Genomic DNA, 12633 nt, shown 5'->3' with positions numbered 1-12633 from the left:
TACATACATACAGCTATGTACTATTGCCATCAGTGCCACAGCTTCTATGCCGTCCGTGACAATTCCCGCGATGTTGTGGAGTGCGTGGCGTGTCACTCCCCCCTCGTGGAGGCGGTGCGGAGTGCGGCCCACCGCGAGGAGCTGCAGCGGCTGATGGAGCAGCAGCAGCGGGCGGAGGAGGACGACGTCCAGCAGCAACTCCTCCGCCAACTCGGCCTTCTCGACGGCGTCGAGCTGCAGTTCCACGGCCCCGGCCCGCAGTGGCACCTCTTCCATCTTTTTATCCCCGGCGGCGGCGAGGCCCCGAGTGGCCCCCCCGTCGACGAGTTGATGCGCTCCTTCCGCCGCTTCCCACACGGACTGCGGGAGGGCGACCGCACCGCCCACCCGGAGGCGTTTTTAGAGTCCGCCTGTCTCATCTGTCTCGAGCCCCTGCAGGGTGGGGGAGAAACAGAGAGAGAGGGTCCCTCCGCAGCTACATCTACAGCAGCAGCAGGAATAGAAGGGGGGGTAACACCACCCCCACCACCGCAGACTACCACAACAACAAATACTACAAATACAACAAATACGACTACAACAGAATCATCTACGGAAGGACAGCCGGTTGTTATGCTACCATGTAAACACTGCTACCATGAAGAGTGTATCCGAACTTGGCTGCAGCAGAGTCGACAGTGTCCACTGTGTCGCGCTTCTGTACTGCCAAGAGAGACTACGGAAAATATCGCTCCTTCTGCGGCTACTCCTGCCCACGCCGGCGAACACGATAACTGAGCTGAATATTACTACTACCACTAAAAAACGTGGATTTTATTATTATTGTTCTTATTATTATCATTTTCTTTAATATTTCGTATTCTTATGATTTTATCTTTAGTTTGTTTTATTTGCTTGTCATCGTTTTTTTTTTTTATTATTGTTGGTGTCACAAGATAAAACAAAAGGAATATAAGTCAGATATGTTTTATCATCGTTAACCAAGAATGAAAAAAAAGAAAAAAAATGAACAAAAGACATAGAAAGACAAACGAAGGGTCATAATCAAATTAAAGAATATGGAGCTGAAAAAACCTGTTTCCTATAAAACGGTAGTGAAAAAAGAGTATGTGTAATCTATCTATTGCAGTTTGTGATTCCCCTCTTATTTATATTATTCCCTTTTTTTTCCTTTTCTCATTCCTTTGGAACTCTTTCTGCCTTTTTTCTCCTTTCTGTTTTCGCTGTGTGTTTCCTCTACCTATTCAATTACACAGAATAATAAAGAAAAGAAACACGTACATAATACATTGTGTGTCTTTTTTTTTTCCTTTTTTCCTTCTTTATCTTTCTACATACTTCTCTCAGTGCACATATTGCATTTGAAAACAAAGTACACACAAAAGGTCAAAACCAAAAACCAACGACACCAACAAGAGAAAATAGGTAGACAGTATACAGTAAAGTGATAAAAGAAAAAAGAAAGTAGCGTGACACATCCTCGCACACGTGTTTTTTTATTTTTCACCAGCAAGTATAAAACTTAAATTCACATGCAAAACGATACAAAAATGTATGGCGGCGTTGTTGTGCGCCTCGCTGACCGCATGCTGCTCTGCAAAGCACCCGGTTATCCAACACAAGATATTTCCATCCCCGCCACAGCGTGGACGGAGTTGGTCTCCAAGTGTTCCGTACCAAATTTTCGCGGTTCCGCCTTTCTTACACTCGACAATAATAACATTAACGGTGCCGCTGCTCTTGCTGCTGCTCCCGGTGGTGGAATGGAGGGACCAGTGCAACTCTCATACCACATTTTATCCGATAATGAACTCTCCTTTGCTCTTTTGGGTGGAAAAGATGTTTCACGGCGTCAAGGACATGCTGCCTTGGATGAGGTAGCAAAAACATTCCGTAAAATGTTTGTGGAAAACGTGTCCAAGTTAACAACAAAGTCGGTGGATGTGTTTGTGAAACCATACCGTGATGTGATGGTACGTATGAGTGAGTCTGGGGACTCCGAGGATAAAGTACAACGTGTAAAGAAGGCCGTCGCGGAAGTAAAGGATCTCGCACTTGATAATGTGGAGCGTGTTATTCAGCGTGGTCAACGCATTGATGATATTGTGCAGACCACAGAAGATCTGCAGTTTCAAGCACAGGGATTTCAACGTAGCAGTCGCGATTTGCGTCAGCAGCTTTGGTGGAACTCAGTAAAGGGAAAATTAATGTTTGGCGGAGTAGCGGCCTTCTTTATTGTGATTGTCATGTTTGTGTTTTTCTCAGGAGGCAACACTAACAACAACACCAAATAGTAGTATCATTTAGTTGCAACTTTGGCGAGAGATCGCAAATAGTAGAAACAAGAATAAGAAGAAGAAAAAGAGAAAAAGAAAGAAAGAAGAGAAAAAGAGGTGGTAGTAGTGGTAGAAAGAAATAATAATAATAATAAAGTGAGACTAGGATTACTTGGGGGGTGGAGTGTGTAATATTACACGAGAAAATATGAAAGTGTATAGATTGTGTAGATAAACAGAAAGAAAAATTCCCAAATAAAGACATGTGGTTAATCTTTTCCTGTATTAATATTTGCTTGGAGAAAAAAAAGAAAAAGAAAAGAAAAAGAGAGAGAGAACTATTTCCTGCACTTTACTTTCTCTGTAGGAAATGATGTAGTGTAAATTTATTTCCTCTTCACCCCATTCTTCTTTCTCTTTTTTTTCTTCACTTTGTTTCCTTTGCTTTATTGTTTTTTTTTTCTTTCTTTGGTTTATTCCTCCGTTCACGTCAATTGGATGCGTTCTTTTTTTTGTTTTGTTTGCTATTTTGCCTTGCTACTAATACTTGTGCTACTGGTTGTTCGTTCACTATTACTTCTTCTTATATATATATATATATATATATATATATATGCATGGATCCTTTCTTGACTCTCTTTCTCTATTTCTTTTTACTTTTACCTATCTCTTATTATTTTATTTTTCTTGTTTTCTTTTAATAATAGCATTCTCTTTGTACATAGTCTACTACTCTCACCCATAGAGATCAATAAACAAATAAATAAACCTTTGCTGTGCTTCTGTTTCTCTCTCTCACCCCCATCCACTCGATCATTCCATCCATCTATTCATCTATTTATCCATCAAGTACAATACAATACAATTCGTGTATATTTAGAGAGATGCGTCGTATGCACCCGGCCATTGCGGAGCTGCAGCGACGAAACCGTGCCGCTGGCCGCAGACTTTCACCGCTTGATGAAAACCGACAAAGTCGTCGCACTCACACACACAGTGATACCCAAAGTATGAATAGCAATAACACTAATAATATTAACAGTCATTCTCGGCGTGTATCGCCGCAAACGCAAGTACGCCAGACATCCTCCGCCAGTGCTGTGCACGCCGTCAGTGTGCGTTCCCACCTGAAGTCTAATGAAAGTCGTCCAATGATGCCATCGCGGTTTATGTCAACCGCACCGACAGGCGGTGGTGGTGGTCATAATAATAATAATAATAATAATAATAATAATAATAATAACCGTATGAAGAAAGATGAAGGCCGTGGGGCTAACAGGATAAATAACAATGTTAAGAGTACTAACGGCGCTATTCGTATAGAACCGAGGCCACCCGTACGGCGTATACCAACAAAACCCAGATCCTCCATCCACGTTATTGCAGCTAATAATATTCCATATTGTAATGATAATGTTTTATCAACGGGTGATGACACTCCCGTGTGTCAAGAAAACTCACCTTCGACGGATAATGTAACAAATACAATGCGAAACGCAGTGAAACCAGAAGTTGTACCAAACTCAAAGGGAACCACTGAATCTGCTTCTGTAGCAAGTAACATACGTTATGGATTTGGTTTTAACAGAAATCGCAGTTGTGGCAGTAAAAATGATATAAATACTTCACGGTATAGTGAATGTGAATATTTTAATGAAGAGGATGAGGCAAGGTCTATTACCGAATATGAAGATGCTGAAAACTGGAATCACATGTTACCGGAACCCGTTACGGCTTTACTGGATGGTGAAAGGCTAGAGGATCCCTTTACGACTAATCTCTGGTCAAATGCACAGGATCCTGAAAAACTTAAAATTCGTGGTTATTACGCTTGTATCCGTTGTCAAGTTCCTGTGGTATCACCGGGTTATCAAGTTAATTATATTGTACGTGGAATGGCAGCATTTGGGAAATTTAATAAGAGGGCTTTGAATGTACATGTGGCGTATGTTACAGCTGCTTCTACTTTTGGGGCATCAAAAAATGATATGTTGGAATTACATATAAGGTGTAGATGTTGTAATGGATTTTTAGGTATTCTTGCTCCTAATTCGGATTTAGATTTACCAGGGAACCTAACGCATGTATTTGTTGTAAATAGTTCTTGCCTTCGTTTTATAAAAGGTGGACGAACACGTTGTCGTCTTGATGAAATTTACGAGACCGAAGATAATTCAAATGATGAAACTAAAACAGAAGTTTCAAGTAGAAGTATAGATGTGGATTTTGATGATCCCAATATATTTGAATCGTAAATGAGAATTGATCGCTAGTGAAAAGGGGGGAAATTTTAATTTTCTTTTTCTTTTTTCTTTTCTACTTTTGTTCTTTTACTGTGAACGATAATACGTAATATAAAACACGCGATATTATTTGCATCTTATACTCTCTTGCAAGAATATAATTGTATGTATGTCTGTATGCATGTTTATATGTATTTACTGATTCTGCTAAATGCGTCTAACTTTGCTTTTTTCTTTTCTGCTTTTCTTTGTGCTTGGTTGTGTATGATTAAGTGTTCTACTTCCCCATCTACACAACAACTTATTTACTCTTAAAATGGTGTTGAATGGGAGGATTGCAAAAATCTTGGGGGACAGTCAATCGGAAATTGATAGAGAAACGAAGAAATAATATTCTTATTCATAAGTTTTGCATGTAATAATAAGTCAACCTCTACTGCAATAGTTACAATTATTAGCGTCCGATAAGGAATAAAAAGTAAAACAAAAAAAAGAAAGGAAAAAAAAATTGCACGTTTTTCTTTTTTTTTTCTTTTCTTTTTTTTTTTTCGTCATGCATTTGTGGAGGTTTAATTACTCATTCTTGAGTAGTTACCATACTTCTGTAAAGTACAGAATACTTGCGAAAACAAACTCCTGGGAACTATATATATATATTACGCTTCCACGGTGGTTTTGAAGAAACATTTGATGTTTGTTTGCCATAAAGTGCTGAAATAAATCTTAAAAGAAGTAATTATTATTTAGTGACAGTAATTGTTTGAAGTTATTTCCCCTTCATTCTTTTTTTTTTCGCTTCTTTAACCAAAAAAACAAAACAAAAAAAGATTCATTGCCACACGTAGTGGTTCACAAGGGTCGGCCCGTCTGTTTTTCTTTTTTGTTTCTTTTTTTTTTTTTTGTGTGTGTGTGTAGAGGCTATTTGAAAATGCGCAACGGAGGCTACAACAGCGATCTAATCATGGAAGAAAGTGTTAATGGCGGGGACGACCGTTCAACTGCTTTTGCATATCCGTGGGATGATCTTTGCAACCGTATCCTTGCAGCATATAAGAATGGAGAAGATATCTCTGTTTTGCAGTTATTTGAGGAGCTCCAGATGATGCCAGAACTTGATGTTCTCATCGACGCAAAGCTGTCTGCTACTAATGCTAATACTACTAATACTACTAATACCACTGCAACAACAACAACAACAACAACAACAACAACAGGGTTATCAGAAGCAAAACTAAATATGATACATCTGTCTAACAATAACCCATATTCCGCTGCGGCGTCTGCTATGGCATTAGAGAAGGTGGAATTTTGTTGGGGACGCGCCCTCCTCGCGGCGAAGCGTGTTGCCCACGATGACGATGAACATATTGTTTCATTTGTGGAAGACTTTGAGCAACGGTTTGAGCGTCCGTCTGACTATCTGCGTTGCCTGGCGATCACCGCCGATAGTGCACTGGAAGTTTTACAAATCCATCAACTTGTGGAAGGACATGTCTCTGCGGATGCCGTTACTGCCGCCCTGCACAAATTTCCCTTACGTGATGCCACAGAGACACGAGATCTGCTGGACTTTTTGCGATTGAATAACATTAGTCTCACTCATAATGTGGCGGAACAGTTGGAAAAGCACTTTGTAAAACGCATGAAGACAGAAGATGCAGAAGATGTGTTTTGTGAAATGCGAGAGGCTGGAGTTGAACCAATGTCAACACGACCGTATAACTTTCTCTTTATGAAGAAAACGCCATTTAAGCAGTGGGATTTACTTGGGTATTATGAAGATATGTTAGACCGTGGTATCACACCAGAGAACTCCACGTTTCGCATCCTCAGCAAACAAACCCAACATGATGGATTTGCCAATCAGCACTTTAGTGCCCTTGCATGGGGGAATGCCGCCCCACAGCAACGGCGCCGGGAGGAGGCGGAACGCGGTGGAACGCAGGTGTTCTTCGCCACACGACTGGAAGAGTTATCACGCACCGCACCAGAGACGACACTTGATACCGCACTGCAGGTGCTACGCCGCATGGATGTGGAAGGAACACAACTAACAAATGGATCACCTGTTCTTGGTTCACTACTGCGGTACTTTTGTCATCCCACACAGCCAGAAGATACGGAACGTGTATTGCAACTCGCCCAGGATCGAGGATGTCATCCCAACAGTGCCACTCTGCAGAAACTGTTAAGGGGCACAAGTACCACTCGTTTTGAACAAGCAGAGATTGTACTACAGAAGGTGGTGGAAGCGGGAGAAACATTACAAGTGAATTGTGTGGATCTACTACGATACTTTGTTATTAATAACAAACGCAGTAAGGCGGTTCGCGTCTTTCGTGCCTTTGTAGTACACGGGTATCGACACTCGAATGAACCCATTCCCTTTGCTATTGCTTCAATGGCAATGAAACTTGGTCCTTTTAACTGGGCATTGGGTATCTTGGCCATTCTCTTGGCGTCTGTTGATAAACCACTCGGTAGAGGTGTGCAGTCACGAATGCGTTCTGTTGCGCATGATGTTCGCAGTCGAGAGGTACTCGAAGTTTTAAATCGGTGTGATTGGAAACGTGAACGTCTTCTTTTGGCACCTGAGTTACAAGAGCGACCTTTGAACGGTAACATTACCACCTCCATTACCGGAAACAATAATAGTATGGACAGTAACCACAACAACAATAACAACAACAACAACAACAACAACGGGGTTAATGGTGGTGATGCTGCATGGACAGGGTCTAAGAGTCATAATCGACTAGACGGTGGACCAACATGGATAAGTGTTATGCATATCGCACTAAAGGAGATGAATGTGGAACCAAAGGTTATGGAAGCGTATAAAGCGGCGCTCGCAGAAGCGATAGAAAAGGCGAGGAGGCATCAAGGTCATGGTGGGGAAAATGGTAATGCTGGTAGTGTGGCTTTGAATACCGGACACTCTAGGGGGAAGTAAGGAAGAAATAAGACAACACCTATACATTTGGTAGGCCACAGCAGAGAGAAAGGAAGAGGCGAAAAAAGAAAGAGAGAGAGAGAGAGAGAGAGAGAGAGAGAGAGAACGTTGTAGTTGTGTGCTGCTAATACCAATGTTGTGTGTGTTTGTCTCTTTTTCTAGTTGTTGATGTTTTTTTTCTTTTTCTTTTTGAGGGTGTGTGGGTTGGCAAAAGGGTGTTTGGTGGGGAGGGAGAGGGGGTGGAAAAAAGGGGTGCACTCTTTCTTTCATAATCGTGTTGGTTTCCACCTTGTGGAAACCATCTGCCGAAAGGCAAAGTTGACCGTTGTGGGAAACCCGATAATAATAATAATCAAAAAGAAAAAAAAGGAGGGGAGAGGAAAATGAATTTGGCGCCGTTGTATAAAGTCCGAGCGGGATGAAACCGCAGGAAAGTCAAAGAAAAAAAAAGGGAAAAAAAATAAAGAGAAGGTGGAGGAATTCTTTGTTTTTTTTTTAACTGTAGGGGGGAGTGCACGTGAAACGCCTCTCCACTCCCTCGCGAGTTTCCATGTACTCAATCGAAGTTATTCTTCGGAACAGCAAAGGGTAGAGAGACTGTGTGCTTTTGTCTGCGTGTGTGTGTGTGTGTGTGTGATCCTGTAGGTCTTTTTTTTTTTCTTCTGTATGTTACTGTGTATTTATGTTTATTGTTTGCTGGTTATATATATATGTGTGTGTTTTTTTTTTTATGTTTTCATTTCTACTCTATTGTAATAATAATATCATATGGATGGGAATAACTCTCTGTATACTGACTGTATACAAGGTAAATAATATATATATTTTAGAGGGCTGGAATACGAAGTATATTATATTCCACCAAAACGAAGAGAATAACAATAAAAATAGTAATAAAACATCACCAATACAGTTTCTCCATAACCAAGTAAAGTGAAATGACATCTCCAAGGGATTTATACCGCCAAGAATGCGAAGCTCTTGGTATTGTGGCAAACAGTGGATTGCTCCGTATGTTACCAGAAACTACTGCGCAGATACAAGGTGTAAGCGTGATGCATCTTGGACGTAATTATCTTGGCGATCGTGGTATTATTCCGCTTCTCCACGTTGTAGCACAGGCTAAATCTTTGCATACACTCAATCTACGTGATAACGGAATAGGGAACGATGGTATACGGGCAATTTGTCGTGTATTGCGTCGTCATCCTTCTTTGTGTGTGTTAGAACTAAGTGGGAATCCTTTTACGTATTTGGCAGCACGACAATTAGTACATTTATGCGAGGATAGTGATAAGATTACCTTTATTGGAATGGAGAATACTCTAATGACAGAGCAACTTAGGATAAGCATTACCCATCGCCTACAAGCAGCTCTAAAACGTCGTGAAAATAGGAGATGTGCATCCAATGCACAGAATGCTTGTGGTAAAAATGTTGCCGTTACTGCTTTTAGTACATCTGCTGTAGCTGCAGCTGCTGATTCTTCTTTTTTTTCAGTTAATAGTGGTACTGCAACATCAGTAGCAGCAACAAATCCGCTTCCTATTATAGCAGAAGATACCAATGTGATGCGCAAGTTACATGGTATTGTCGTAGTTGATCCTGCTTCATTGTTTCCTCCACGAAATTCCCGCAATAACGGTGTGATTAGTGAAGTAAATGGTGAAAATTCAAGTAAACATAGTGATAAGAGTGGGCTGAACTCAATCCAATCTTCCCAACGCCCACCAATTGCCACCCCACCATCGGAGGACTTAAAAGCCGTTCCTGAATGGTTTGATATGGAAGAGAATAATGATGGAACAAATTATTTAGAAGGAGATGTAGAAGTGGAAGTGGATCCACTAGAAGAAGATGAGGTAATTGAAGATAAAGAGTATCAGATGCAACAGGAAACGAGATCATCTCCTGGAACATTATCTCCTACAGTAAAGGGAGAAACTGTGCACTCATCTGAGGATTCAGTTGATGTTTTATCCCCTTCTGTGAAGGAAGAGAAATGCACGGATTACGTGCCAGACGGTGATACTTTGACTCCATCAGTTGGTAAAGATTCAGGAGGAGATTGGCTCAATATGGAGGAAGAAGAACAACCACAGCAGAAAAAGCAGGGAGAGCAACAGAATAAACCAAAGGAAATGGATTTTCTTGATCTTCTCTTTGGTGGTGAATGACTAATTGGAATTCTATGTAGTTTATAAATAAAAAAAAAATGTATATTTACGCAATTTAAATGATTGTTTCCTTTTTTTTTCATCTTCTCTGTTTATAATTGGAATTTGGCTTGGTATAGGTGAAAGTTAAAACCAAGAATGGAAAAAAAAAGTGAGAAGGGGATAAAGTGGGAAGTTGATGTTCCATTACAGGGCATATAATGTATATGTATTGTAGTTATTTATACTGTTTTCTTATTTTTTGTTGTTTTCTCTCGCTCTCGCTCTCTGTACCTTGGCTGTGTGTTACTTTAAATTTTCTACGGGTTTTAATACCTCTTCACACGGGAAGCCGTGAAACTTATTACTATATCATTTTAAAGAAAACAAAAGCAACACACGATAGACCGTTGTGTGTGTGTGTGTCTCTCTCTGTGACATCATCATCATCATAAGTATTAAGTTTCCCCCTATTACAATCATTGCCTGTGTCTTTGTAAAGACGTGATGGTGAACTTTTCGGATGATGCGATTGCGTACATGCGAGATCACAATGTGGCGCTCATCATGGAGCACATTCTGCGGAATCTCCTGCGTGATCTCCCGCCGGACCCCGCGGCGTACATCCACGACTTGATGCGGCGGCCGATTCCCCCGCAGATTCTCCTTGCGGGTCCCCCCGGCAGCGGGCGGCGATCGCAGTGCCGGGCCCTCGCCGAGCACTTCGGGGTCGTCTACGTCTCCTCCGGCGAGTTGCTGCGGGCGGAGGTGGCGGCGGGGTCGGAGGCGGGCATCATGGCGGAGTCGTTCATCCGCGCCGGGAATCTCGTGCCCAACGCCCTCATCACCGGCATGGTCCGCCGGCGGCTGGAGGAGGAGGACGCCAGAACACGCGGCTGGGTCCTCGACGGCTTTCCAAGATCGCAGGAGCAGGCAGAGGCGATGGAGGCGGAGGGCATCGCCCCACACGTGTGTCTGCTGCTAGATGTACCAGATGCGACGGTGTTTGAGCGCATCGAGCACAGACGCACAGACCCCGCCACTGGCGCCACCTATCATCTGCTCTACAACCCACCACCACAGGAGGACGTGGCACTTTGCGAGAGACTCACGCAGGAAGAAAATGACAGGAGAGAGGTGGTGCAGCGGCGACTCAAGGTCTACCGAAATACCGCAGAAGGCTTGTTATATCACTACCGCGCGATACTCGAACACGTAGACGCCTCACAAGATATTGACGCAGTCACAAAGGACGCTATTGCAGCAGTGGAACGACACTTGTTGCAGTAGGTTTCTGAAGAAAGAAAAAAAGAAGAAAGGAATAAGGTGAAAATTATTCATATATATATATATATATATATATATATATATATATATATATATATCCTCACTGTTATTTTGTTGTGGTGATTTTTGCTTTTTCTGGACGGGTGATTTAGTGTTGTTGTTTTTTCTTCTGTTTTTTTTTTTTTTTTTTGCTTAATGCTTTCATTCACACAGAAGAACTCAGACAAACTGAGAGGTGGGCAAACATTTTTTCGTTAAAATGCGGGAGAATACCTTTATTGGTGTTCTTTCCGAACGTTCTTCTTTCTTTCTTTTTTCTCCCTTCCTCTTTTTTTGGTTTAATTACTTTCAGATTCTTGTTTGGATTTTTCACTTTGAATATTCTACACTGGACATTCAAAACGAAAAGAAACAAAAACTTTGTGTGTCTACAGTTACAGAAAAGAGGAAGGTTGTATAGATAGAGGGAATGTATTTGTGTGTCCCCATGTATAGCGATGCAAATATTTAAGAAATAGTGCTTTTTTTTTCAATAAAAAGAGATGTTACAAACCGCCACTTATTTTGGTTTCTCTATCTATGTTGTGTCTGTGCGTGTGGGTGTATGTCTTATTCCTTTTGATGTTCATCATATTTTATTGGAAAAACAAACATACCCTATATATATTTATGTATTTATATATGCGTTTGTTATCTTGATGTACAAGGCTAGCTGCTATTTGGAAAAAAGGAAAAGAACAAGATCCTTTCATAGAGGAGCATTTTCCATTTGGGTATTCATAGATATCTCTGTTTCTGTTCACACACCTCTGTGTTTTGCTTCTCTCTCTCTTTCCCTCTTTCTCTCTCTCTCTCTCTGGCCCCGCCATATTGCTGTACAAGCCCATTATTGGAATTAAAAAGGAAGGTTAATCCAACTAATTAGTTAACGGAAACAAAAGAGAAAAACTTGTCGTAGAACGTGGCAAAATGTGCATATTATGCGAAAATAAAGATGAATTCTGAATACTTTTCTCAAAAGCATCAAGAATTCCCTCTTTCTTCAAACGAAGACGCCCATGCCATTAATCAGCATGAAAAACTATCCTGCCACTAAATGTGCGGAAGGAACAAACGTGAATGAGGTCCTTCAACCAAGCAACTCTTCAGAGAATGGAGAATCCATGCAAACTGGTCCCATTAATAAACACTATGACGCAAACCATCTCGAGACCATGAGGAAACAAACCGAAGTAAATTTGAAAAGCCTAGAACAAGATTCATCCACACCTAAGAATAAAGAAGAACTGGATCTGATAACGAATAAAAAGACGCCTAGACAGGGAGAAGCAAACCATGCACCGATTGAATTAAACAAGAATCAAGACGATATTCAAAAATTTGCTCAGGTGCAGGAGGAGTACGATCTTCTTAAGAACTTTGTTGATGTCCGTCTAAAGCCATTGATATCCCTCCTTAAGCGAATGAATGCTGAAAAGGATCTCGACCTTCGTGCGAGTGCGAAGCTTATTGAGGAATTACAAACCGACAAATGTGCTGTCTGAGAGGTAATATGGTATTTTTATTTCTTTATTACTGGATTGTTTTTAAAGGTTTTTTTCATTTTTTTTCCCTTGTTTTTTCGTTTCTACTGAGAGCGGTTCTTTTTTTTTATTGTTTTCAAGTGTTATGATTCACTGTGCCATTTTTCTTTTCTTTTCCTGACCTTCCTATTTTAG

The 12633-nt window shown here is 41.1% G+C and overlaps 7 protein-coding genes across 7 annotated transcripts; all 7 read left to right on the top strand.

Annotated features, from left to right (window-relative positions):
* Nucleotides 1–15: 15 nt before the first annotated feature.
* On the top strand, nt 16–777 carry LSM04_006621 (zinc finger protein; the record flags this gene model as incomplete). The annotated part of the gene is made up of 1 exon (XM_067330055.1): nt 16–777. One exon carries the CDS (start codon nt 16–18, stop codon nt 775–777), a length of 762 nt encoding a protein of 253 aa, XP_067191247.1.
* Nucleotides 778–1532: 755 nt separating this feature from the next.
* On the top strand, nt 1533–2294 carry LSM04_009158 (Synaptobrevin; the record flags this gene model as incomplete). The annotated part of the gene is made up of 1 exon (XM_067330054.1): nt 1533–2294. The coding sequence occupies one exon, from the start codon at nt 1533–1535 to the stop codon at nt 2292–2294; it is 762 nt and encodes a 253-aa protein (XP_067191315.1).
* An 866-nt stretch (nt 2295–3160) lies between these two features.
* Nucleotides 3161–4531, top strand: LSM04_007595 (uncharacterized protein; the record flags this gene model as incomplete). The annotated part of the gene is made up of 1 exon (XM_067330053.1): nt 3161–4531. The coding sequence occupies one exon, from the start codon at nt 3161–3163 to the stop codon at nt 4529–4531; it is 1371 nt and encodes a 456-aa protein (XP_067191272.1).
* Nucleotides 4532–5447: 916 nt separating this feature from the next.
* LSM04_007497 (uncharacterized protein) lies at nt 5448–7472 on the top strand (the record flags this gene model as incomplete). Its single annotated transcript, XM_067330052.1, has 1 exon — nt 5448–7472. One exon carries the CDS (start codon nt 5448–5450, stop codon nt 7470–7472), a length of 2025 nt encoding a protein of 674 aa, XP_067191266.1.
* Nucleotides 7473–8410: 938 nt separating this feature from the next.
* LSM04_004897 (Leucine-rich repeat) lies at nt 8411–9649 on the top strand (the record flags this gene model as incomplete). The annotated part of the gene is made up of 1 exon (XM_067330051.1): nt 8411–9649. The coding sequence occupies one exon, from the start codon at nt 8411–8413 to the stop codon at nt 9647–9649; it is 1239 nt and encodes a 412-aa protein (XP_067191197.1).
* A 486-nt stretch (nt 9650–10135) lies between these two features.
* Nucleotides 10136–10918, top strand: LSM04_004337 (uncharacterized protein; the record flags this gene model as incomplete). The annotated part of the gene is made up of 1 exon (XM_067330050.1): nt 10136–10918. One exon carries the CDS (start codon nt 10136–10138, stop codon nt 10916–10918), a length of 783 nt encoding a protein of 260 aa, XP_067191171.1.
* Nucleotides 10919–11973: 1055 nt separating this feature from the next.
* On the top strand, nt 11974–12459 carry LSM04_005215 (uncharacterized protein; the record flags this gene model as incomplete). Its single annotated transcript, XM_067330049.1, has 1 exon — nt 11974–12459. The coding sequence occupies one exon, from the start codon at nt 11974–11976 to the stop codon at nt 12457–12459; it is 486 nt and encodes a 161-aa protein (XP_067191213.1).
* Between the last annotated feature and the right edge of the window lie 174 nt (nt 12460–12633).

Source organism: Trypanosoma melophagium, assembly GCF_022059095.1.
Source record: "Trypanosoma melophagium isolate St. Kilda chromosome Unknown ctg24segment1, whole genome shotgun sequence".
Classification (NCBI taxonomy): domain Eukaryota; phylum Euglenozoa; class Kinetoplastea; order Trypanosomatida; family Trypanosomatidae; genus Trypanosoma; species Trypanosoma melophagium.
This window is presented reverse-complemented; position numbering and strand designations above follow the sequence as displayed.